The sequence below is a fragment of the Pongo abelii genome, chromosome 1 (assembly GCF_028885655.2).
Source record: "Pongo abelii isolate AG06213 chromosome 1, NHGRI_mPonAbe1-v2.0_pri, whole genome shotgun sequence".
Lineage (NCBI taxonomy): Eukaryota > Metazoa > Chordata > Mammalia > Primates > Hominidae > Pongo > Pongo abelii.
In genome coordinates, this window is record NC_071985.2 from 138150208 (window position 1) to 138175188 (window position 24981).

Genomic DNA, 24981 nt, shown 5'->3' on the forward strand with positions numbered 1-24981 from the left:
TTAGAATATTTCATTAGCTGGGGTAGGGATGCATCTTTTTTTTTAGATGGAGTTTCACTCTTGTCGCCCAGGCTGGAGTGCAATGGAGTGGTCTTGGCTCACTGCAACCTCCACCTCCTGGGTTCAAGTGATTCTCCTGCCTCAGCCTCCCCGAGTAGCTGGGATTACAGGCGCCCACCACCACACCCAGCTAATTTTTGTATTTTTAGTAGAGACGGGGTTTCACCATTGTTGGTCAAGCTGGTCCTGACCTCAGGTGATCTGCCCACCTCGCCCTTCCAAAGTGCTGGGATTACAGATGTGAGCCACCACACCCGGCTCACAGGGATGCATCTTTAGGCCATGGCCTGAGGTTTCTTCACCACTTCTGCTTTTCTTCTTCCCATTAGCAAAGCCACTCAAACTTGCAGGAAGTCATTGGGTAAGCTGCCTGTATATTTAGATCACCATGTATATGGAATTCAGCTGAGCAAACCATGCAGTGACATGCACAGGCACCTATGTGGGAGGGTAGAACTAGAATTTACTGCGGGGAAGATACCCACGCCTTTTAGATTTTGAATACGTGAGGGACTCAAAATACATTACCATGTTGAACACCAAAGTGAAAAAAGATCTATTTGCTTGTTATCTTCTGCAGTGCTTTTTCACTGCTCTTAAAAGCTTATACCTAGGTCCACAAACTTCTTGATATTTAGCCATTACTCTAAAAGGGTACATTATACCTCACATGACCGACAGAGGAGGAAGAAACAATCAGTTCAGTCAAAAAGAAGTATTTAGAAAATGTTCTTTGGCCCTATAGCCACCCTTCTCATGTTTTCCAGCTTTTCAGTCTTGGCACTGCTATTCCATGATAAATATGATCATTTTCACCTTAAACAAACACTTGCTTGTGCAGGAAAAGGGAATGGAGCCCTTGAGGCTATTTCTCTCTCTCTTTCTGTCCAAAAAAGGCCACTCAGTCAAGGGTTTTGTCTTTACTTGAAAAGTTAGTATTGGAAACATTTGCATTTAGGGTGAAAAGGACTAGGGCCAGCTTGAGAGTGAGAAGAAATGGTGCTATTATGACACAGGGTACGGAGACTTTTTCTCCCAGCTTGATGTGAGTCTAGGAAGGCCACTCACCAGTCAAAATAAAACCAAGTCTTGACTCAAACACAGACGCTGCTTGGGTTTGAAGGCCAGCTTTTCCATTTGCTGCATGTATGACCTTAAACCTCTCTGCATCAGTTTTCTCAGTTGTAAGATAGGGATGAAAACAATACCTACAATATAGATGTTTTCTGAGGCCCAAATTATGTTAAGGGTTTAGAAAAGTATCAAAAGCTCAATAAATGTTTGCTATTATCATCATAAGTATCAAGATATAAGCTTCCTGTGGAATTACGGTTGCCATCCCATTTATAGTAAGAAGAGAGTTTATCCAACTCTGGTTAAATTACAACCTTAAAAATTCCATTCTCTTTCAATTCCGTCTGTAGTTACATCTACAGTTACAAATTGTGTTCTTAAAAAAGTCCTCCTCTCCAAGTGCTAGAGAATTTTCCTTCCACCTATTGCTAAAACATTCTAGTTTTTTTTTTTAAATTGGGTTCAGTATGTTTCATTAAGATGTGTTTACGATACCTTACATTTTACCAGAATGTAAAATATCATCAACACATTTACAATTACCAGAATTTTAAAAATAAGATATTATAGGCCAGGCATGGTGGCTCATGCCTGTAATCCCAGCACTTTGGGAGGCTGAGGTGGGCGGATCACGAGGTCAAGAGATCGAGACCATCCTGGCCAACATGCAGAAACCCCATCTCTACGAAAAATGCAAACATTAGCTGGGCGTGGTGGCGTGTGCCTGTAGTCCCAGCTACTTGGGAGACTGAGGCAGGAGAATTGCTTGAACCTGGGAGATGGAGGTTGCAGTGAGCTGAGATCGCACCACTGCATTCCAGCCTGGGTGACAAGAGCAAGACTCTGTCTCAAAAAAAAAAAAAAAATTATAGAAAAATGAAATGGGTATTCTCCTCAGCAAATAGTTCTCTCCTCCTTCAATTACAACTTGGAGTATTTATTTTTGAAAAGAATATCACAAAATGGCTATTTTCTGCCTCCAATGTGATTAAAACCTACTCAAGTCTTTTTGTGTTTGTGAGCACCTGCTAGTTCAGCATTTTTCAAGCTTCACTTGCAACCAGTTAGAAGACTATGAAATACATTATTTTTAAAAAGGCAACAGAATAGTAACTAAGAGTGTGAATCATATGTAATAAGGGTAAATGTTGTTTTGTGAGATTTCTAGTTTTGTTTTATATACGTAAGGACATATGAAGGTATGTGCATACAGGAGTTGGGATGTAATAAATTTCTTACCGTAAGTCCCAAACAAGAGTTCAATAAACACCATCCTAGAGGATTGGAATAATGCTTTGTTTTAATTAAGTCATCATTATTTCTCAGTGATTTTTCAGAGAGGTCTCCTACATTGTAAACACACTCACATTTTTCAAAAGAATGACAATTCAAAATCAATACAAGTTTTCCTTTAGTACATCTCAGCATCATAATGGTGGCAATAAACACTCATTGTATGTTTCCCCTTAGCCTTCTCAAAGGTGTAAACATGAGCCATTCGCCATGGCAATGCAACCACTGCTCCACCATTACAACTTTATTCTACAAATATTTGTAAGGTGCCTACCATGTGCCAGGTAGCACACTAATTTACAGGGGTGAATAAGACCTTGCAAGGAGCCCACCAAGTGTACTCTTGATAAGGACCTGTGCTTTCTGTTTTCATTGAGAAGAAAGGTGTGGTGATCACTTGGCCTTGTCCATCTGGTCTGTTTCTTATGAAGATATCTAGAGCAACAAAAACTAACAAAGTCTAATTATGATAAAAAGCCAAAAGTAAATGATTTCTTTCTTTTTTTTTGAGACAGAGTCTCGCTCTGTCACCAGGCTGGAGTGCAGTGTCGCGATCTCGGCTCACCGCAACCTCCACCTTCTGGGTTCAAGTGATTCTTCTGCCTCGGCCTCCCAAGTAGCTGGGACTACAGGCACGCACCACCACCCCCAGCTAATTTTTGTATTTTTAGTAGAGATGGGGATTCACCACGTTGGCCAGGATGGTCTCCATCTCCTGACCTCGTGATCCACCTGGCTCAGTCTCCCAAAATGCTGGGATTACAGACGTGAGCCACCATGCCCAGCCAAAGTAAATGATTTCTACTTTGCAATAAATAGCTGGAGTAGAAAAAAATACACACTAATTTATAAAATCACCCTGTTAGTAATAATTCATATGTTACTTCTTGCTAGCTGTAGTGTTCTTTGAAGACTACGTGTATTTTTATTGTTTGTTGAGTTTTCTCCTTATTTAGCCTGATTTCTAATCCACTGTCCATAGGCATACTGCAAATAGTCCCTCCATGTTTTTATCCCTGGCCTCCATAGACTGTAAGCTCCCTGCAGGCAGGGGCTCTTCTGATATCTCCTTCCCACAATGCCTAGAAGAGTAACAGATGCACACCAAGTACCCAGTAACTTTTGTTTAGGGTTAAGGAAAAAGTATGGAAGCTTTTACCTTGGAGGAACTGGTAGCCTGGGACACAGTGAGTCTGCTTTTGGACTGTGGGTGTAGTTGAAGGAATTCAAACTATAAACACACAGGAAGGACCCTGGAAGCAGAACACACAGACATTATACCTTCTTTCCAGGTGAGTCAGTAAGGAAACCACAGCCATGTTACCAAACCAGAAAGGAGAAAGGATCAACTACAAGGTCTATGGGTGACAGAAACACAAAAGTAATAGGCATACAATCTGAGGTCTAGTGAGGGCCTCTCTTCCTTACTTTCTCTTCAAAACCCCAAATTCAAAACTAAAAGTTATATGAGTGGTCCTAAAATAATCTTAAGCATATTTGAAAACAATTTCTTGTAGAAGCTTGATAGTTTAAACCTGGCTTTGCAAATAATTTTTAAAAATCTGGCAAACCATTTCTCAGGCAGATAAAATTCTAAACAGTGGACCCAGTACAAGGTATTTTAGTTATACGAGTGCTTCTGGTACAACTTGTGATATCCCACTGCTCAGTGGAAGTATCTATTGGCCCCGAAAATCTCACGAAAAGACCAATTTGTCGGCAATTCTACCCGCAGCCTGCACATACATCTCTAGGACCGGATGTGCCCACGTGCATGGAGCTCTCTGACTTCCTTCTGACCCCGCCTTTGGGTCTCAAACGTGGGCTGTCTCCTCTCTCTCTCTGTGGATGACCATTCCCCTGCAGTGGCAGGGAGCATACATGGAATAGCTAGGGCTTCAGATAAATCCAGATAGAACAAAAATAACCTGAACAAGCTCAAGAGAAAATGCTTACGGCCTTTTCCACACAAGAAGAGGCATCCACAAGGAAGTAAAACTTCCAGCTTTCCAGAGAAAGAGAGTCAGGATAAATGATCTCATCTAGGTCCCCACAGCTTACCCCATCATGGGGAAAAGAACAAACCAGGCCTCAGTGCCTACCACTGGTGTTTGCAAAGAGCTGGACCTCTTCCAGGGAGTCAAGCTGCTCTTCAGGGCAGTTGGATACACAGAGGGCCATGCGGTTGAGCCGCGTACCTTTGACTTCCAGGTTGCAGGAATTCATAAAGAACACGTGTCTAGGAAATAGATGAAACAGAAGAATGTGTTAGAGCATTGCCTCTCACTGGTCTTAATTGTGGGCCTTAAAAAATATCCACATGCTATCAAATGCAGGGATCACCCAGGCACACTTTCATAATTGTTTCAGCATAATTGAACATTTATGATGCCTACTGGTGGTCATCCATGAAGCTGTGCAGCTTGGAAACTATCCAAAAACGTTAACAAAGCTTTATTTCTCCAGATTTAGTGTTGTCTAGGGGATAGCACTAGGGAGTTACCTGAGAAAATCTGAGGAAAAGAAGCAATTGATTAAACTGTCCACTGATCGCTAGATCAGGCCAATGCACAAATTATTCAATGGACTCCACGGAGAACACATTTGTACCGAAGAGTGTTCAAATGCGCTTCAGAGAATAACTGAACACAGGGAAGTGAGAAATGGAAAGGAGGGGTCCAAGGCTGGGAACCAAAGGCTTGTCTTTCCCCCCTTCTCCTAGGTTGAGAGCCAGGACACTCAGGAGAGCCCTCCTGCAGCTCCCCAGGGGCAGGGTAGAGGGGGGACAAGAATGAAACTGGTGTTGCCATCAGCAGGTTATGCTTTAGCAGCCACAGCTTCCGGACCCTTGCCCACCACTTATTCAGGCTCTGAGACCCCAGGAATGGCACAGGAAGACCCTGTAGGCAGCCCTCTATGGGAGAGACCTTGAGAAGGGGTCCCAGAAGGTTTTTTTTCCCTCCTGTTGGGGATGGGAGAAAGGTGGTGCAATAGGAGATGAGGAAAAGATTTCCTGGGTGTGTGATATACATATTTTTGAAAAAGTTTAAAAATTGTGTTAAAATATACATAAAATTTACCATCTGAATCTTTCTTTTCTTTTTTTTTTTTTTTTTGAGACAGAGTCTTGCTCTGTCACCCAGGCTGGAGTGCAATGACACTGCCACCTCTGCCTCCCAGGTTCAAGTGATTCTCCTGCATCAGCCTCGCCAGTAGCTGGGACTACTGGTGCCCGCCACCACACCTGGCTAATTTTTGTATTTCTAGTAGAGACGGGGTTTCACCATGTTGGCCAGGCTGGTCTTGAACTCCTGACCCTGTAGATCTGCCCGCCTTGGCCTTCCAAAGTGCTGGGATTACAGGCATGAGCCACCGCGCCCAGCCCCACCTGAATCTTTCTAAGTGTACAGTGACATTAGTACATTCACGTTGTTGGGCTATCATCACCACCATCCATTCACAGAACTCATCTTCCCAAACTGAAATCTGTACCCATTAAACAATAGGTTCCCACCCTCCTTTCCTCCAGCCCTTTGCAATCACCATTTTACTTTCTGTTTCTAGGAATCTGACTACTTTACATATTTCAGATAAGTGGAATCATACAATGTTTGTATTTTTGTGACTGGTTTATTTCACTTGGCATGACATCCTCAGGGTTCATCCCTATTGTAGTATGTGTCAGAATTTCCTTCCTTTTTAATATTTCATTGTAATGTACATATCACATTTTGATTATCCATTCAACCATTGATGGACACTTGAGTTGCTTCTACCTTTTGGCTTTTGAGAATAATGGAATGTATACTCACTTCAACCAGGAATGACTGTTTGTTGACACTGCATTATGAACACAATGTGAAATGGGAGCACATGGGCATCTAAGTCGCCCTTCCTCCTCCTGTCTTCTTTGTAAGTAGCTCTACGAGTGCAGGAGAAAATGCTCCGTAATTAGTCCATGCCCAGAAAGAGCAAGAGCCCCCTTAGGAGCAACACACAGGAGGATAAGAGGCTTAGTCTGAGATTTGTATTTGATGACTCCAAACTTATACTCAGGATTTATTTAGATCCTTAGGATTTCTCTTCTAGGAGCTACTTTTATTACAGAGTCTTAAAAATGCTTTTTTGGCCGGGTATGGTGGCTCACGGCTGTAATCCCAGCACTTTGGGAGGCTGAGGTGACAGATCACAAGGTCAGGAGATGGAGACCATCCTGGCTAACACAGTGAAACCCCGTCTCTACTAAAAATACAAAAATTAGCCAGGCCTGGTGGCGGGCGCCTGCAGTCCCAGCTACTTGGGAGGCTGAGGCAAGAGAATCTCTTGAACCCGGGAGGCGGAGCTTGCAGTGAGCTGAGATCTCCCCATTGCACTCCAGCCTGTGCGACAGAGTGAGACTCTGTCTCAAAAAAATAAAAAACAAAAATAAATAAAAAAATCATTTTTTTGTTCTGTCATGTGAAGCAAGAGCTAAAATCTTAAAAATTCTTACAAGGCAGTCTCCATCTTAGAAGCTCATGGTCAGGGATTTCTCTCCCCTCCAGGGAATGCCCATCTCTTCTCTCCCCTTTCTGTTTCCCTGTGGGAGGTGGGGTAGGGGAGTCGGGGGAAGAATGCAACACCGCAGTGCCATAGCTGGGGCAGGGGTGGGACACAGGTCCCCAGCGTTCCAGATGGCATTCGGGTATTTCCACATAGAAACAACATGTGGATGATGTAGGGTTCAAACATATACGATTGGTAACATGATTCTGATTCATTATGGAGAATAATAGCAGCAATTAATGTTTATTATACTTTAGTTCATGCAGTGTCTCATGGATCCTTAAAACAACCTTGTGAGGTAGGTATAATAACTAGTTTAGAGAGATGAAAACTAGGCTTTGAGAGGTTAAGTACTCTGCCCAAGATCACACAGCTGAAAAGTAGCATGGGCTGAATTTGAACTTAGGACTATGATTCTAAAACTTGTACTCTTACCTGTACTATACACACAGGCTTCCTTTTTATGAAATAGGCTGATAGAGTTTTGAATGGGAAAAGTTTCCAGGCTCTAAATGATGAATTTATACAAAGTTTTGAGGTACAGCTCCTTACAGACTGGGGACTTACTTAGATACTTACTTTTTTAGGGTCATGTCCTGCCCTGAAAGGGGGGCCCCTTCCACGGGGGAGTTCTTCTTGCCACACACATTGCCAAAGCTGTCATAGCCGAAGAGGAGTCTTCCCGCGGCTCCAGCCACCACCGAGTAGCCCATGATAAACACCTGGCAAAACCGGAGGCATATGAGAGCCTGGGCAAAGGGCTGAGCACACGGTGCCCCACACCCCTGCAGATGCTGATATAAAATGGAGCCTGGTGGAACGTGAAGCTCTCCAGCATCACACCCCTTCACTCCGTCAGTAACAGTAACAGTGTCAGCAACTCCAATCTATCAGCATCCTGCTCCTCTGCTACTTATAAATTTAGGTAGAGAGAGAATCTAACCTACTGAAACAGATTTCTCTCCAATTTCTTACCTCTTTGTGCTTTTTAACCTTTTCCTTAAGAGTCTATCATTTTTCTTTTTGGTCTAACTTTACTGGGACAATTCAATTTTTCTTCCCTTGAGGTTCTTGCTTTATTTAAGTGCTTCAGGGCTATGCTAATTCTTTCTCCAAGGTTTTTTTTTTTTTTCCTACTACTTTTTTTGTTTTTCTTTTCTTACTTTTAAGGGATTCTGCAGAAGCAACACAGTTGATATGTACTGAAACACTGTTCACCAATCTGCAAATAGTGTTTTGGAGTAACTGCTTAAGACATACAAAATAAAGGACCACAGGAATTCTGTTGGACAAGAACATCTTGCAATCTATCATCATTTTTATCCACTCTCATAGTGAATGTGGAATATTTGAAATTTCAGTTCAAACAACTGTGCCATTAATACATACTGACAGGCTCTCTGCCAAGATTGAATATGTATCTTCCCATAATGCAAACTTAGTAAGTTTCCCAGTACTGTATACAATATATAGGATATCATTTAATACTCTATATTGACAAGTTCATTCCAGGAGAACAGATATAATACACTATTCATTAATATATAGTATTGATACCTTATGCTGCAAAGGTACATTGTCCGAAATTCAAATACCTTCTAGACATTCTGCATTTATTACTAATTTAGAAATAAAAATAACAAACATTCTTCAAGTGCCCAGTGTGTGCTTGAGACTTTGTTACTGGGAGACACAGGAATGACCAGAACCTACTCCTTGCCCTCCAGGAACCCAGCCTAGAAGGCAAGCAGGACTTATGGGCTGCAGACCTCCTGGGGAAGGAGGCTCCCTGTCCTTGCCCACTCTCCAAGATCCTCCTAAGTCTAACTGGTCAGATTCTAGAATGAATGGGTCACCTTTGCTAGTAGTGTGTGTCACTCACCCTTTACCTAAAGGCTGTGGAGTAGGTGTGACTCTGTTTGCCAATGTGGCTGGCATGGCAAGCTGACCGCACCTTGACATGCTTGTCTTGTCCTTTTGAGTTGGAGTGTAGTAAGGTCTTGACTGTGTTTGGACTTAGAGGGAGGAAAGGGGTCAGATGTGCTTCTGCCTAGCTCACCAGTAATCTAATAACAAAGTGATGTATTCCATTTACCATCATTCTTTCCTTTGTAAAGCCTGTGGTGAAGAATGGAAAGTTTTTCTGGGTGGGAGAGGTGAGAGTGGTTTTTGAGGATTCCTGAGTCCCTGCTAATAAAACTATGACTTTATGATTATTATTTTTTATGTTTTGTAGAGACAGGGTCTCGCTTTATTGCCCAGGCTGGTCTTGAACTCCTGGCTTTAAGGGATATTCCTGCCTTGGCCTTCCAAGAAACTACTACTATAAACCTTCATTGTCCTAATTTCAAACATGCAATTGTGATTCTCTATGAGAGGTGATATAGGAGGTGTGTACACTGGTCTAGTGGGGCCACCAAGGTGGTCACTGTCAACCGTGCCTGCAAAATCAGGAAAATGGAATCTTGAGGGATGAATAGGAAAAGGCAGGGTGGGAGAGGATACTGGAGGGGTAAGTAGAGGCAGAGATAGTCCAGACTTTGAGACTTTTTTCCTTGTGTTTAATGCAAATATAAACACAGGCTGGTGCTGCATTTGCAAGAACCATCTCTGCTTATAATTTCAGCTCCTTCCCCCAAGACTTTGTCCAGCCCTAACTCAGGGCACACCATCACCAGTCAGGACATCTGTCACAAGACCTGAGAGCTGAACAACGGAGGCAGAAAAAAAAAAAATCCAAAAACAAAACACTCCTTGCTCTGTTTTAAATACCTGCAAATAAAAAATGTTGCAAAAGACACTAAAAGCCAGTGAGCTAAGAAAGGACTCTAACTCTTAAAACAGAATGCCGTAATGAGAACTTGGATATATTAAAACCTTCAGACTTATTTTGCAAATGAAATGTAATTTTAAAGCAGTTTCCAGCTCTGTGCCACCTCTCAGCTGGTTCACAATTCTTCAGGCTGTGACAGGTCATCTACAAAGCCTTTCCCCGGGATTCTCAGCTGCTGGGCTGAGATTTTGGTAGTGAGGTCCTAGGTTGAAGCTGTGGAGGGGCTAAGGCAGATCATTAAATCACAATAACAGCTTGAGGTCAAAGCTGCCAGGCACAAGGCAGGCCAGCTGCTCCCTGCATTTATACAACAGCAGTCTCAGATAAAAACACCAACCATCTGTGAAGTTAAGCAGAAGGTATTGTAGGTGCACTGTCTCTCCCAGCTCCTAGGGGAGAGTTCCAACGTAAGCAACAAAAAACATCTGATTATGTGTTTCAGACCTAACCTTCCACTGTGCCTGTAACCAAGCCTGTCTATGTGAAACGGGTCACAAGTGAACAAATGACTTTCTTACTTGGAAAGAAGAACAAACATGATATTTTAGGGCCTATTCAGATGGAATTCTTTTCAACAAAGGTAATTACTATCTGGTAGTTATCACCCTGCTCTATAAATTAATCATTTACCATGCAGCAAATAGCATGCCTTAGCCTGGCATGGATGATTTCGTGAAAGTGGCCTTTGAAAATGTCAGGTGAGACGTTTTCTGCTGTTACCTACAATTCTAAAATAAATATAAAAGCAGCAAGATTCGGCTTCCAACAGACTCTCTCAGGATTATAACCGCACAGCCTGATGGAGTTTACCAGCAATCATACATACCTCAAAATTAGAGTGGGAAAAATCATTCCTTGTTAGCTATGGTTAACAGTATTGGTTGCTAAACACAACATATCTCGTGTGTGTGTGCGTGTGTGTGTGTGTGTGTGATGTTCAGCTAAAGGAAATGCAATTTATTTCTAGGCTTACCCTGGCTTTTCCTTTGTTAAAGGTGCACCAAAAGCTTGAGGAATATTTGATTTGGGGGTGTGACAGGTGGTAAAAGAACTTCTGTTTAGTAAGTTTGGATAGTAAAAGGAGACACATTGGCCTTACTAAATAGCAATCACATTGCAAACTGTTAATTCCCATTTCCTAATGGAGTCACCCCTTAGAACATGGCCTGCAGCAAAAAGACAGCCTTTCTAGCGAGTCTAGGACAAGAATTCTCCCGAGTACTAACTGATGTTTATTGTGGGTTAACGGCAGAAGTCTCTCACTGCACACCAACTACGATTTACATTTGGGACAGAGTTATTTCCAGACGTGCACACACACTCTGGCCTCTTTCCTACCAAGCACCCACACTTACCAAACCAGTCCAAAAGAGAAAGAACAGGAATAACCACGCCGTATCTGTGCATTTCCTATAAATCTGGGGTCGCCACTCCCTTTGCCTAGGGGCTCCTTCTGCAGAAACCTTCCAGAAAAAGGGAGAGTTGAGAAAAAGAAGATAAACAAGTGGACTCAACCTGGAAACCGAACCCAAATCTACTCGAAGAGTGGTCAAAGTAACCAATCTTTTTCTAAATTTTTAAAATTAATATTTTTTTTTTTACGTGGCCACCTGAAGCTCTTTCACACAGCCTTTGAACCACCTGCTCTGTGCGGAGCGGATGTTAAGCCCCCTGCCGCCAAGTGCTTACCTGGAGGTGCACCTGAGGGCGACCCCAAGTTTGCGCCCCGCGGCCCGCGTCTCCCCCGCCTCCGCCCCGGCACTGGAGCAGGGTCCAGGGTCCTCCCCGCCAGGTGGCCCCAAGGTACTAAGCGGGGGCGGGATCCTCGAGGCGCGGGAAAGGCGGAAGCGTGCGCGGGAAAGGCGGACGCGTCCGCAGGGCAGGTGAGTGCAGGAGGGGGACCCGATCCTTCGCCGGGGCTCCTCGCACGAGAGCCGAGGCTGTGAGCGCTTACCGGGTACTCGGCGCCCAGGCAGTGCATCGTGCGCTCGCCGGCGGGGGCCGGTGACTGGGAGCCGCCGCCGCCTCCCGTACGCGGAGACGCAGCGCCCGCGAGCCGGGGCTGGGGCTGGGGCTGGGGCCAGGGCCGGGGCCGGGGCCGGGCCGGGGAGGGGCGGGCACGGCGCAGCGCCGCCTCCCGTTCGCCTCTGCGCCTGGCCCAGCGACTGCGGGCGCTGCGGTCCACTGGGTCCGCCTCTTCCCGGCATGGGTTTCTGCCCAGCTCACCCGCTGTCAGCTGGGGTCCTGCTCTGGTGGGAGGAAGAGGCTCAGACGCTTCCCTGCCCTCTCGCCTCAACCACCTCGCGGCAGCGGCTCCCAGGATGTGCACTTTGACAACTAAAGCTGAGCCGGCGCCGCCACGGCCTTGGGCGGGTGGTCGGCCTCTGCCCTGAGCAGGAAGTAGAAAGTCTCAGCAGACCCTTCCTGAGGGCCGAGCAACAGTGTAGTGGTGTATTCCACATAGCAAACAGGTAAGCAGCATTTACCGTGTGCTGGATTCTGTTCTCACTGCTGTTGCTATTCCTAATCTACGGAGGAGGGAAACTGAGGCACGGCCAGCGGTGATGCAACTTGTTCGAGGAGACACAGTAAGTTGTGGAGGCAGGAGTCGAACCCAGACACTCCGGGAGACTGGCGCTCTCGAGGTGGTTTACTCTGACTTCTCTCCCACCTTGCCTTAGGACAATCATTGCCTGACTTCGCAATTGAAATGATAGTGTCCACTGAAGCGACTGGTGGCGTAGTTTTCCAGGTAATGTCAGACCAGCGCAAAAGCACTGTTGGGGTGAGGAATTTAAAAAACGAAAAACAAAAAAAACTGCAGGCCGACCTCCCCCCACCTCCTCTCAATCAAGCCTCTACCCTTCCCCCTGCCACCCTCAGGGTTGCTAGGTTAATTGCTTCATTTAGGTGCTGCTTCTCCCTAAGGGTAGAAACCTGACTGGAGGAAAGATCTGGGTAAGTGGCAGTGGTTCTCTGGTGCCAGCGATTTCCTTCTGGGCTCACACCACCCTCCCACTGCAAACTCACTGGGCCTTCCGGGATGCATGTTTATCAGACAGAGTAGGTGAAACCCCAGGGGAACATGAATTCATAGGACAAAGAATTAGACACTGGAGGAGTGCAACTACTGTTAAAAGGCCACAATTGAATACGCCATCTGAAACTGATCAGTAGAACAGATGGACCAAGATTTTTAAATAAGCATGATAAATTTATTTAAAATGAGTTATGATATTAGCAATATGAATCAGGAAAAAATATGAAACTAAAACAGATATTAAGCATAAAAATAATAATTAGAATGAATATTGATGCTACGTATTAGTAATGTGCAGTAGTCTAAAAGATGCAGCTGATGATGAATTAGTAATTGGAAGAGCACTTTCAGCAAACCTCCAGAGGCAGTAGAAAAAGTTTTAAAAAACAAGTTAGCTTATTTGTAAATTTTCTTGCTTATACCTAGGATAAAACTAGAACAGAAAGGAAGAAATATAAAAACAGAGAAGGGGAAATATTTGAAGATATAATGGAGATAAATTTCAAGGTAGAAAAAAACCTTCAGATTGAAAAGGTTTATCTCAAGCAAAATATTTCTATATGTAAGTATTTAAAAGCATAACTTTGAACTTATTTTCTATTAAGCCATATTGTCATTAGAATGTGAGAATGTATTAATAATAAAAATATTCTTATGAAAGATTCATTTGAATGACATTCTTGGAGGACATAATCAAACAAGAAGAGAAACAAATTCAGGAGATGATACAATAGATACTGCACGAGAGTGGCCAAATATTTAGGCTGAATTTGTTGTTGTGTTAGAAAAAAGGCCAGGAACCACCCAAGTGTCCAGGAACTGGTGGGTGGCTATACATAACTGTGATGCATCTATACAATGAAATACAACTAAGCATTAAGAAGGAACAAACTTCTTACATATGCAAAAACATGGATGATCTGAAATGCATGTTAAGTGAAAAAAAGTCAGATATAATAAGCTACTCTATGATTCCATTTATGTGACATTCTGGAAAAGGCAGAAAATAGATCAATGGTTGTCAGGTGCTGGGGGTGAAGGGAATCTGGAGAAACTTTCTGAAGTGATGGAAATATTCCATTATCTTGAGAATGGTACTGATGACCCAGTGGTATCTGTTTGTCAAAATTTGTAGAACTGTACGCTAGAAAAGGTGAATTTTATTGTATGTAAACTGTATTTCATTAAACCTGACTTACAAAAACTCTTTTCAAAAGTCTAGAAACAAAGAACAGTATATTTATGACTCAGACCTAAAATTATAGACAATATCAATATTGTGAGGGGTGTGGGGCTCAGGAATGAGAGGCCAAAGTGATAGGACAGTGATCTAAAATAGTGCCATTCAAAGGGTGGTTCACAAAAATTAATGGTTCTCAAAGAGATAAGGAGCTTGTACCAGAATGCATATCAGCTATGTCATAAGCAAACTCTTTGATTCAGCTGACACTTTCGTAGGAAGACTTTCTCAATGAAGGAAGCTGTGTGTTGATTTACATTCGGGCTCAAATCTCATTCTGGAATGGATGAGATAAGTAACCTAGTACTACTTAGAGTACTTAGAGTAGTACTGGGTTAAATTACTATCATATGGGAGGAAGATGAAAAAAATTGTTAACTTTAATAAATCAATAAGGATAAATATTTGTGAATGTAGGTCTTAAGGGTAACTACCATTAAAAAAGAATAAAACATGTAACTTTTAAAGCAGTGGAAGAAAATTTTATCGAATGAAAGGCAAGAGAGCAGAGGAAAAAGGAATAAAAAGAAAGTGTAATAATTAGAATATATGAAATTTGATAGCAGAAATAAAATTACTAATAATAATTTTTACTTTCAGAGTACCTAATATGTTCCAGATACTTTTCTGCGTGTTTCTTATTTGATCCTCATAATAACCTTATGAGAAGGTACTATTACTTTCATCATCCTCATTTTATAGATGACGAAACTGAGATTAATTAACTTGCTAGAAAGTGGCAGAACCAAGGCCTGAACCCAGGTGGTCTGGATCTAGAACCCATGCTTAGAACCATACTTAGAGCTATTCTATGCTGCCTCCTAAATAGAGCAGCAATTACAATAAACGTAAGTGGCTTAAACTAACCAATTAAAAAAAACAGTCTTTCAAATTGAATGAAAGCAAGGGATTCAGCAATATGTTTTCTACAAGAAACTTGTGTAAAACAAATAGACACTAAAAGGTTAAAAGGCTTGAAAAGGATATAGCGCAAACGTGAATCAAAGAAAGCTCATGTAGTAATTTTAAAACCTGACAAAATAAAAGTTAAGATAGAAAGTTCATAAGGGAGGTCATAACTGTGCCCAACAATACAGCTTTAATATTTATTAAGCAGCAGCTAACAGAAGTTTAGGCAGAAACAGATAAATCAGAATTATAGTTGGAGATTTTTAACTAGCTCCTCTCAGTATCCAATAGATCAAGTAGACAGTAGATACTTCCTCTCCTCTCCCAACACACATACACACAGAAAACAAATATACAAGTTCTGGACAATTTAATTAATAAACTTGAGCCATTAGATATTTATAACTCATATACATTTCCATCAAACAGTGAATACATGTTCTTTCTCTTTTCAGGTACATGTGAAACATTAAAGTAAAAACATAAACTGTGTATTAGATCTTAAAGGAAGCCTCAATAAATTTCACAGTGCAATAAAATTAGAAGTAATGAATAACAGTATGTGTGGTGGACAGATTTTAAGGCCCCTATGATTTCCATCTCCTGGTGTTTACACCCTTATGTAGTTCCCTTCTTTGGATATGGGTGGGACCTGTACCTTTCAACCAATTATGATGGTTAATTTTATGTATTATTTTGAATAGATCAGCCATAGGGTATCCAGATATTTGGTCAAACATTATTCTGGGTATTTCTGTGAGTGTGTTTCTGGATGAGATTAGCATTTAAATTGGTGGACTGAGTAAAGCAGCTTTCCCTCCCTAATGTGTGTGGGCCTCATCCAATCAGTTGAAGGCCTGAATAGAAAAAAAGGCTGACTCCACTACCCTAGTAAGAGGATTCTCCTGCCTGATGGCCTGAGAACTGGGATATTGGCTGTCCATTTACAGCATCCTACTGGTCTTTGGACTTGAACTGGAACATTGACATTTCCTGGTTCTACAGCAGCTTCCAGCCTTTGGACTTAAATTGGAACACTGGTTTTGCAGATTTTGGACTTGCCAGCCTCCATAATCCCATGAGAGTCAATTCATTATAATAAATCTCCTTATAATTTCTATCTGTCTGTCTATCTTATCTATCAATCATCCATCCATCCATCCTATTGGTTCTGCTTCTCTGGAGACCCCTAATACACCAAAAAAATACAGTAAATGTGATGGAAAGTCATTCCCATGATTACATGACATTAAAAAAGAAAGAGAACCTGGTTAGATTGTGCCCAGTCTCCTGACCAACAGAAACTATAAGATAATAAATGCATGTTGTTTTAAGTCACTACATTTGTGGTAATTTTTCATGTACAATAAATAATACAGCAGATGTATTAGTTCATTCTTGCATTACTATAAAGAAATAGCCAAGACTGGGTAATTTATAAAGAAAAGAGTTTTAATTGGCTCACAGTTCTGCATGCTATACAGGAAGTTTAGTGGCTTCTGCTTCTTGGGAGGCCTCAGGAAACTTACATTCATGGTGGAAGGTGAAGGGGAAGCAGGCATGTCTTACAGGGCTGGAGCAGGAGAGAGACATGGGGGAGGTGCAACATACTTTTAAATGACCAGATCCCACAATAACTCACTACTATGAGAACAGCACTGAGAGGATGGTGCTAACCCATTCATGAGAACTCAGCCCCTATGATCCAATCACTTCCCACCAAGCCCAGCTTTCAATACTGGGGATTACAATTTGACATGAAATTTGAGTGGAGACACAGACCCAAACCATATCAGCAGAATAGCAAAAAACAAAACCCACAAACAAACAGAAACCAAAAACTACCCAAACCTCATTTGGAAACCAAAAAACATCTTACTAGACAACATCCTTGAGTCATAAAGGAAATTAAGAAATATTTAAAATTGAATGTTAATAAAAATTCTACATGTCAAATTGGGACACAGCTAAAGTGCCAGTTAGATGGAAATGTATGGTTATATCTATCAGGAAACAAAAGGTTAAAAATAAAGTAGCTAAGCATTCAACACAAGAAGCAATGGCATACACAGTGAAACAAGAAGAAAGCCAATAATAAAGATATGGGCAGAAATCAGTGACATAGAGAAAAGTAGAGAAGATGAATAAAACAGAAGTCAGTCCCATGGAAAAGATTAAGAAGACCAAACTTTGGCAAGACTGATCAGGAAAAAAGAGGAAAGACTCAAGACAGAATAATGGAGGAAATAACAAAACATATTAAAACATTTAAAAAGTGTTATGAACCCTAATATATGTAAACCTAGATGAAATGGATATGTTCCTAAAAATGTAAAATGCCATAATTGGTATAAGAAGAAATAGAGAATTTGAATAAACCACTAAGTGTTTGGTAAATTGAAATGGCAGCCAAATATCTCTCCTAAACTCCCCCACCCCAACTCAGATCTAGAGGCTTTTAAGGGACTTTTAAGAAACAGTTAATTTGTATAACATGCAAGTTGCTCCAGAAATAGAAGTAGAGCAAAAGTTGCTCAGGTCATTTTATGAGGCCAGCATCAACCTGATACCAAAAACAAGTAAAGATTGTACTGGAGAAAAAGAAAAGGAAGAAAGAACTATTATTACACTTGTGAACTAAGATGTCATTTCAAATAAACTTATTGTTTGTTTTAAAAAAATCCAGTTTTAGGAATTTCCTAAAAATCCATTAGAGCAATAGGCTCTAATGGTTAATAACTGTCATCAGGATAATACGTAGATCACTCAACTGGGTTACCACACGACTGTGCCCTTCAAAACTCACTTCAACTCCCTACCCTTCATTGTGCTCGCCAGTTCTCAACTTATTATATAACAAACTGGCCAATTAAATCAGCATCCCTGCCTTGAAAAACCCATCTTATGCCAGACCCCAAAACCCTTATAAATATCCCATCCTTGAAAAACATTGAATATGTCTATATTCATAAGTTCTCAATAATACTAAATGAAAATAAATCCTTATTGATTGCCTCTAGAAAATTCTAGGGACCAACTCATTTCAAAAACTTAAAGGGAAAGAATCAAACACATATTCTGCCTCTCTTATACGAACAATACTTAAGGGTAATCAAATAATCAATGAAGGAAGTTTCTCTTAATAGACATATTGTGGCTTATAGAAGCAGAAGGAATAAAAGAATTAGGATATCACAGTTTCCCAAACATTGTAAAAGAGAGGCAGGCAGCCATCAACCTCCTCCCAGGGAAGAACGTATCGCTGCCTGTGAAACTGTCATGCCAGAAAAATCCAATGGAATCTGATTGCCAACTTTACTACAAATATAGGAAATAGAGGAACAAGTCAAATGACATCTCAGGGATGCCACCGGCAAAATCAAGAATGGGAAAATTGATTTTGACATTGTGTTTTGACAACAATCTCCATCACAACAGCAAAAAGATAACAAGAAAGAAAAGAGGATGTAGAAAACCTATAGATTAAAAGAAACAAATATTTTAACTAATTACAATGTGTGGACATTGTTTAGATCCAGATTAAACCCAGTGAAAAAATGAAAGATCATTTAGAGGACACTCTAGGACATGTAAGCACTGATTGGATGTTTGATGATATTAACTAATTTATATTAAAGAATTTGGGGGTCTGATGATGGCACTGGGGCTAAGTCTAAAATAAAGGAGTCTTTATCTTTTAGATTTACATACCAAAAATGATATGCTCTCTGGGATTTGCTTTTTAAAAAATCCAGGGCAAAGGAGAATGGTTGGAGGTATGGGGAAACAAGATTGACTATCCATTGATAATTGCTGAAGTTCATTAAACTTCATTAAATTGCTGGGGGTTCATTAAACTATTTTCTCTACTTTTGTTATTTTTCAAACTTTACGCACAGACACACATGATGACTGTAGGGTCCGACCTGCAGGCCCTGACCCAGCAACAGATGAGAGACATACACTAACACAGCTGTCAGTCCAGCTAAGGGGCTCTATTCTGAGTCTGGAGCATTGCCCCATAAGTTGGCAAAGTTTGCATTTATTTAGTACAGATTAAATGACAAAGGTCTTGAGTAAACACCACTAGAGGGTAATTAACATTGCCGACCCCCCCCCCCCACCCCCCAGCAGAGAGCAATTATGCACCCGAGGTTGATCAGTTTGGTCTTACATGAGTAAACAAGCTATTTAAACTCCACACATTCCCTTGTTATTTGCTTTTTTGCTATCAACTAAAGGTAAAGAGGATTAGGCTGCCTTCAGCCAAATCTGTTACTGAAGCCGTGCAAACCCCCCAGCCTTCCAAGAAGGTTTGTGTTTATTTTCTATAACTATCTTTATAATTTTTCCTCTACAATTTTTCCCACCACTCCCACAGATGACGACAATGCATGCCACCTCCTGAGCTTCCACTTGGGAAGTAGACATGCTTAACATTTCTGTATGGATGCACCTGCTCTTGAACATACCTACCTTGTTTCTTTTGTTTCTGCCTTTTTTTACTCCTGTCTACCCCCCACAGCTTGGGCACTCATGCCTGACCCTCTCTATTCCTCACTGAGGCAACATCATTGCCTAGCCTTACGATCATTGTATCTTCATATCTATTGGCCCAGCTAAGGTGCCAAGCTCTCACAGTTTCCCACCCTCAGTCTCTTCACTCCAACCCCATGCAGGCCCCTGGAGCTTCTGTAGCACTTTGGCCTTAACAGTTTTTCCTCTTCTCTGTGTGTTTCTTCATCCCGTACCTCACATTCCCCTCCTGCCCATCTGTTCCTAACTTTCTCATGATTTTCATGTTTGTCTTATATTCTAATCTGCATCTCTTCCAAAGACCTTTGGCACCTTTTTTTTTTTTTTAAACTTCTAGATGCTCTCTGAAGATGCTGAGATCTCACTTCTGTCCCAGTCTGGTCACACAAAGATGCAGTTAGGGCCACTCAGGTTGCCTGCTTTGCTTTCAAGTGTCTGACCATTACCTCTTTGGGGCAGGTCTCCCAGATGCAGACTGAAGCTTGACCTAAGCTTCAGCCTGTGAATCTTATTGACACTGTACTTTGGGGCCAGCATGTAAGAAAGGCCAGACTTCCCACCCTTCATCCCACTTTTCCTAGGCTTCCTTCCCCTCCTTGTCAGCTCTTGTGGCTGAATTCCCACCATGCTTTGGGCCTGATGCCCTCTGGAAAAAATACCATGATGTTAGACTCTGATGGAGCAATTTCTCTTCCAAGACTAAGAAGGGGCTCACCTTACAAGAGTCAGTTATCAGAGGCTCCAGTGCGGGCAGGATCACTGACTCAGAAGGACCAGATCCGTCCCCATCTTGCCTTTCCTGTCAGCCATGGGGGCTTATACCTCAGACTGGAAGCCAGAGATGAGATGAAAGATGCAAGAGGTCTTGGGTCTTTGTAGTTGGTCCAGAAATGGCCCAAGATGTACTGGATAGATAAGGAGGCACTGGGGAGCATTTGGCTGAGACAGGGAGGGAAATGGAGGGAAGGAAACCAAGCAAGGTGTGTGTGCAAAGGACTCCCAGCTCTTTAAATCTGGATCCTGGTCATTTCAGGATGAGGAAGTTTCAGCCTCGAAGTCCTTCTTTTCTCCTTGAAATCTTTAGATTAGAAATATGGTCTCTGGGGGAACCTTGATTAATTTTAGCCTATCTTCATTCAACAGGATTGACTCAGCACTTGCTTTGTGCCAGGACTTGGTCCAACTTAAGGGGCACAAACACCAAGAAGGAGTATTTTCCCACTCCAGCGAGGTCAAGCTCAGTTGAGGGTTAATGATGAGGCAGGCTGATGCGGGTTCTTTGCCCAGTCCCATGGTTCCAGGAAGCCTTCCTGGGAGAGGGGGACTGAGTTGAATGGTGCAAGATGAACAAGAAATGGCAAGACAGAGAAAGGTGGGAAGGGCTTCCCAGGCAGAAGAAACAGCGTGGCTAAAGGGCTAGGTGCATGGAGCAGCAGGGGACCCCCAGGCATGTAGTATCACTGGAGGATGAAAATGAGGGGGAGAAGGAGGGAGGGAGAGAAGGTACACTTCTGAGGGCAGAGCTAACTCAGCCGTTAGGGCCCAGCGTGCCACACCAAGAAGGTGTTTGCTTTTCTGTGATTGTATCTTTCTCATTTGCACTCACTTTGTAGAACAGCTTTTAGAAAATGCTACCCTGTCTTGGTTGTGCTCAAAGGACTGGAAGGAGAGGGGCTTGTGTTCCCCTTGTACCTCTGAAGAGCAGGGAGCAAGGGTAGGCTTGGTGGGGGCAGCAGGATTCCAGCAGGAAAATTGTTTTTTTTTTTCGAGATGAAGTTTCGTTCCATTGCCCAGGCTGGAGTGCAATGGCCCGATCTTGGCTTACTGCAACATCTGCCTCCCGGGTTCAACCATTTCTTCTGCCTCAGCCTCCCTAGTAGCTGGGATTACAGGCATGCGCCACCACATCTGGCTAATTTTTGTATTTTTAGTAGAGATGGGGTTTTGTCATGTTGGCCAGGCTGGTCTCGAACTCCTGACCTCAGATGATCCACCTGCCTTGGCCTCCCAAAGTGTTGGGATTACAGGTGTGAGCCACCATGCCCACCCCCAGCAGGAAAATTCTTAGGAGGAGGTGAGGCGAGGGAACAGTATAGCTACTAGGCTCCCTTCTTAAATGTGTTCCTTGGAACACAGTCTCTCCTTTAGCCCTGAGGGACTTTCAGTTTGGTTAAAAAATTTTTTTTAGTTACAAAAGATTTTATATGTCACATTACATTATTTATGTTAATATATTCTTTTGCATATATCAAACATTGCATAATAAAAACTGTATGTAGTACACATGGGGTATATACTAAGTTATAAGGCATAATGACATGAACACACCTGAACTCACTACCCAATTAAATAACTAGAATATTCCCATAATGCTTCTCCTTGGGCACAACTGCTAAGCTTTCAATCTCAGAGGTAACCACTGTTCTGAGTTTTGTTTACCCCCTTGCTTAAACATACCTTTTTTTTTTTTTTTTTTATTTGAGACAGAATCTCACTCTGTCACTCAGGCTGGAATGCAGTGGTGTGATCTTGGCTCACTGCAACCTCTGTCTCCTGGGTTCAAGTGATTCTCCTGCTTCAGCCTCCAGAGTAGCTGGGATTACAGGCACGCACCACCATGCCTGGCTAATTTTTGTATTTTTAGTAGAGATGGGGTTTTGCTGTGTTGGCTAGACTGATTTCAAACTCCTGACCTCAGGTGATCTGCCCGCCTCGGCCTCCCAAAGTGCTGGGATTACAGGCGTGAGCCACCGTGCCCAGCCTGCTTAAACAAACTTATTATTTTAGATTATTTCACTCCTTAAATAACATAATTTAGTTTGCTTTTTAGGGGATATTATAAAAAATGATGGTGTATGTTAGGGAGTCATCTGGAACTTTTTAACTCTGCACTTTTTTTCATGTGTGGTTTTAAAGTTGAGGTTGGCTAAACATTTGGAACTTATGGACATAAAGATGGCAACAATAGAAACTGAGGACTATTGGGGGAGTGAATGAGGAGAGCAAGGATTAGAAAACTACTGGTTATTATGCTTATTACCTGAGTAATGGGATCATTTGTACCTCAAACCTCAGCATCATGCAATATAGCCGGGTGACAAACCTGCACATGTACCCCCTAAATCTAAAATAAAAGTTAAAAAAAAAAAGAGGCTAGGTGCAGTGCCTAATGCCTGTAATACCAGTCTTATGGGAGGCTGAGAGGGAGGATTGCTTGAGGCCAGGAATGCAAGACCAGCCTGGGCAGCATAGCAAGACCCTGTCTCTCGCTCTCTCTCTTCTTTTAAGTTTAAAAAAATAAAAAATAAAATAAAATTGAGGTTGGTTCTTTATAGACTAAACCAAACAATCTAACCATAGACCCTCTGACCGTAGTATAGAAGGATAGAACAGTCAGACTGCTAAGTCCTTGAATTCTACTGAAGATAAGATGTATGAACTGCTGGGGACTGGTTGGTCTAATTTGTTGGCTTTCTTTTGTTTCACCATTTCCATTTAGTTGGATATTAGTGGTGTTTGTATGTTAATCACATCTATTGTCTCCTACATTTCTGCATTTGTGCAGGGCAGAGCCTTCCTATGAACAACCTCAAGAAATTTCCTACTTACCTTCACCAAGTATTTCTACCTGTGTCTGGGATGCCTCTCGCTGAAGCACTTGCTGGCACTCTGAGACACTCTGAGTACCAGTCTTGAGAGACCATTTTCTTCTTTCTGTGTCTTTTAATGAGTAATGAGAGCTCTAGCGGGAAGGCATTTAGAATTATTCTTTTATGGTGCTGGAGACTGAACAGAAGGGAGATTATGACCTGGTCGTCTTCTGTGTTCTAAGGAACGTGAGACCTGGAGGCGCTACTTGAAGAAAATATCCTGTGGTTAGATATGGTTTAGAAATATTGTTCTGTATCCCATTTATTGCAGTGTTCATCAATATACTAGAGATTTGACCAAAGTACCCGTGTGTGTGTGTGTGTGTGTGTGTGTGTGTGTGTGTAACAAGTATTAACACTGGCAAAAAAAAAACCCCAGCAGTTTTGGGTAGTGCTGTTAAAGACTACATTTTTTTGACGACATGGGCAACTTAATTTGTTTTGAAATATGCAGGGTCTTAGGTAAGTGGGTGGAATGATTGTCAAGGCACTTGAAAAGCCCTCCTCTATCATGCCTACCCTACCTGATTAATGTACTAAAATGCTGTCTTAGGACAACTTTTTAACACACATTGGAGAAAAAATTAAAATACAAATGGCCCTGGGAGAGAGCATTTGAGTAATAAATCCATAATAAGATATAAATGACTAATGCCAGATATGTTTCTTATCACAGGTTTTTAGGGGAAGAGAGCTACACCGCAAGGCCACCAGGGCTTCTGAAGGCTGAGAACAGTGAGAGCGGTGTCATGAAAGGCAGGGCAGGGGCCCACAGGTCAAACCGCAGCCTCTGTTTATCCTTCCCAGAGCCAGTTTACTGCAACATTCAGCAAATTTTATGACCTGCAATTCTCATTTGTTTAACTGGAAATGTAAAACTACATTTGCATTTTTTTTCTTTTTTTGAAATGGAGTCTCACTCTGTCGCCCAGGCTGGAGTGCAGTGGCAACCTCCACTGCCCGGGTTCAAGTGATTCTCCTGCCTCAGCCTCCTGAGTAGCTGGGATTACAGGTGCCCACTACCACGTCCGACTAATTTTGTATTTTTAGGAGAGATGTGGTATCACCACGTTGGCCAGGCTGATCTTGAACTCCTGACCTTGTGATCCACCCACCTCAGCCTCCCAAGGTGCTGGGATTACAGGCGTGAGCCACCACACCTGGCCTGTGTTTACATTTTGATTGCCAAGATACCATCTATTTTTGTTTTTTGCCAAATATCTGAAATAAATGTCAACATTTTTTTTTTTTTTTTTTGAGACGGAGTCTCGCTCTGTCCCCAGGTTAGAGTGCATTGGCACAATCTTGACTCACTGCAATCTCCATCTCCTGGGTTCAAGCAATTCCCCGCCTCAGCCTCCCGAGTAGCTGGGACTACCTGCGTGCACCACCACGCCTGGCTAATTTTTTGTATTTTAGTAGGGACCGGGGTTTCACCATGTTGGCCAGGATGGTCTCAATCTCCTGACCTCGTGATCCGCCTGCTTCAGCCTTCCAAAGGGCTGGGATTACAGGTGTGAGCCACCGCGCCCAGCTGAATATCAGCATTTTTAATAGATACAAGTATAAGCTTCTAAAAGGCAGGTTGAATTTTGTTTTCTAAAATTTGTTTGCATTTGGTAACCTTGTCTATTTGGAGTACATGTGTAGTGTTGTAAAAACAGGAAAACCACTAACTTCCAGCACAAATGTACAAAATTTGATGCACTATGATTTTAAATTTAGATCTTTTAAGGGGGAAGTTTGCCTATTTATCCTGAACTTTATCAGTCCAACTGTTACCAGCCATGGATTCTTGGGC

The 24981-nt window shown here is 42.2% G+C and overlaps 1 protein-coding gene across 9 annotated transcripts in view; it reads right to left on the minus strand.

Moving 5' to 3' along the window:
- SLC44A3 (solute carrier family 44 member 3) overlaps window positions 1-23286 on the minus strand; it is an 88122-nt gene extending 64836 nt beyond the window's left edge. For 2 of the 9 annotated variants that reach the window (XM_024245704.3, XM_054530996.2), the window contains exons 1-5: window positions 11760-11875; window positions 11161-11268; window positions 7552-7694; window positions 4626-4666; window positions 3587-3680 (exon numbers count right to left, since the gene is read on the minus strand). In XM_024245704.3, the coding sequence (XP_024101472.2) occupies window positions 3587-3680; window positions 4626-4666; window positions 7552-7694; window positions 11161-11268; window positions 11760-11786 (413 nt within the window). In that variant the 5' untranslated portion in view covers window positions 11787-11875. Of the gene's footprint in view, window positions 1-3586; window positions 3681-4529; window positions 4667-7551; window positions 7695-11160; window positions 11269-11494; window positions 11685-11759; window positions 11912-23139 lie in introns of those variants that run through there. The other 7 variants (XM_024245701.3, XM_024245703.3, XM_024245705.3 and 4 more) reach the window with 7 other exon arrangements.
- Between the last annotated feature and the right edge of the window lie 1695 nt (window positions 23287-24981).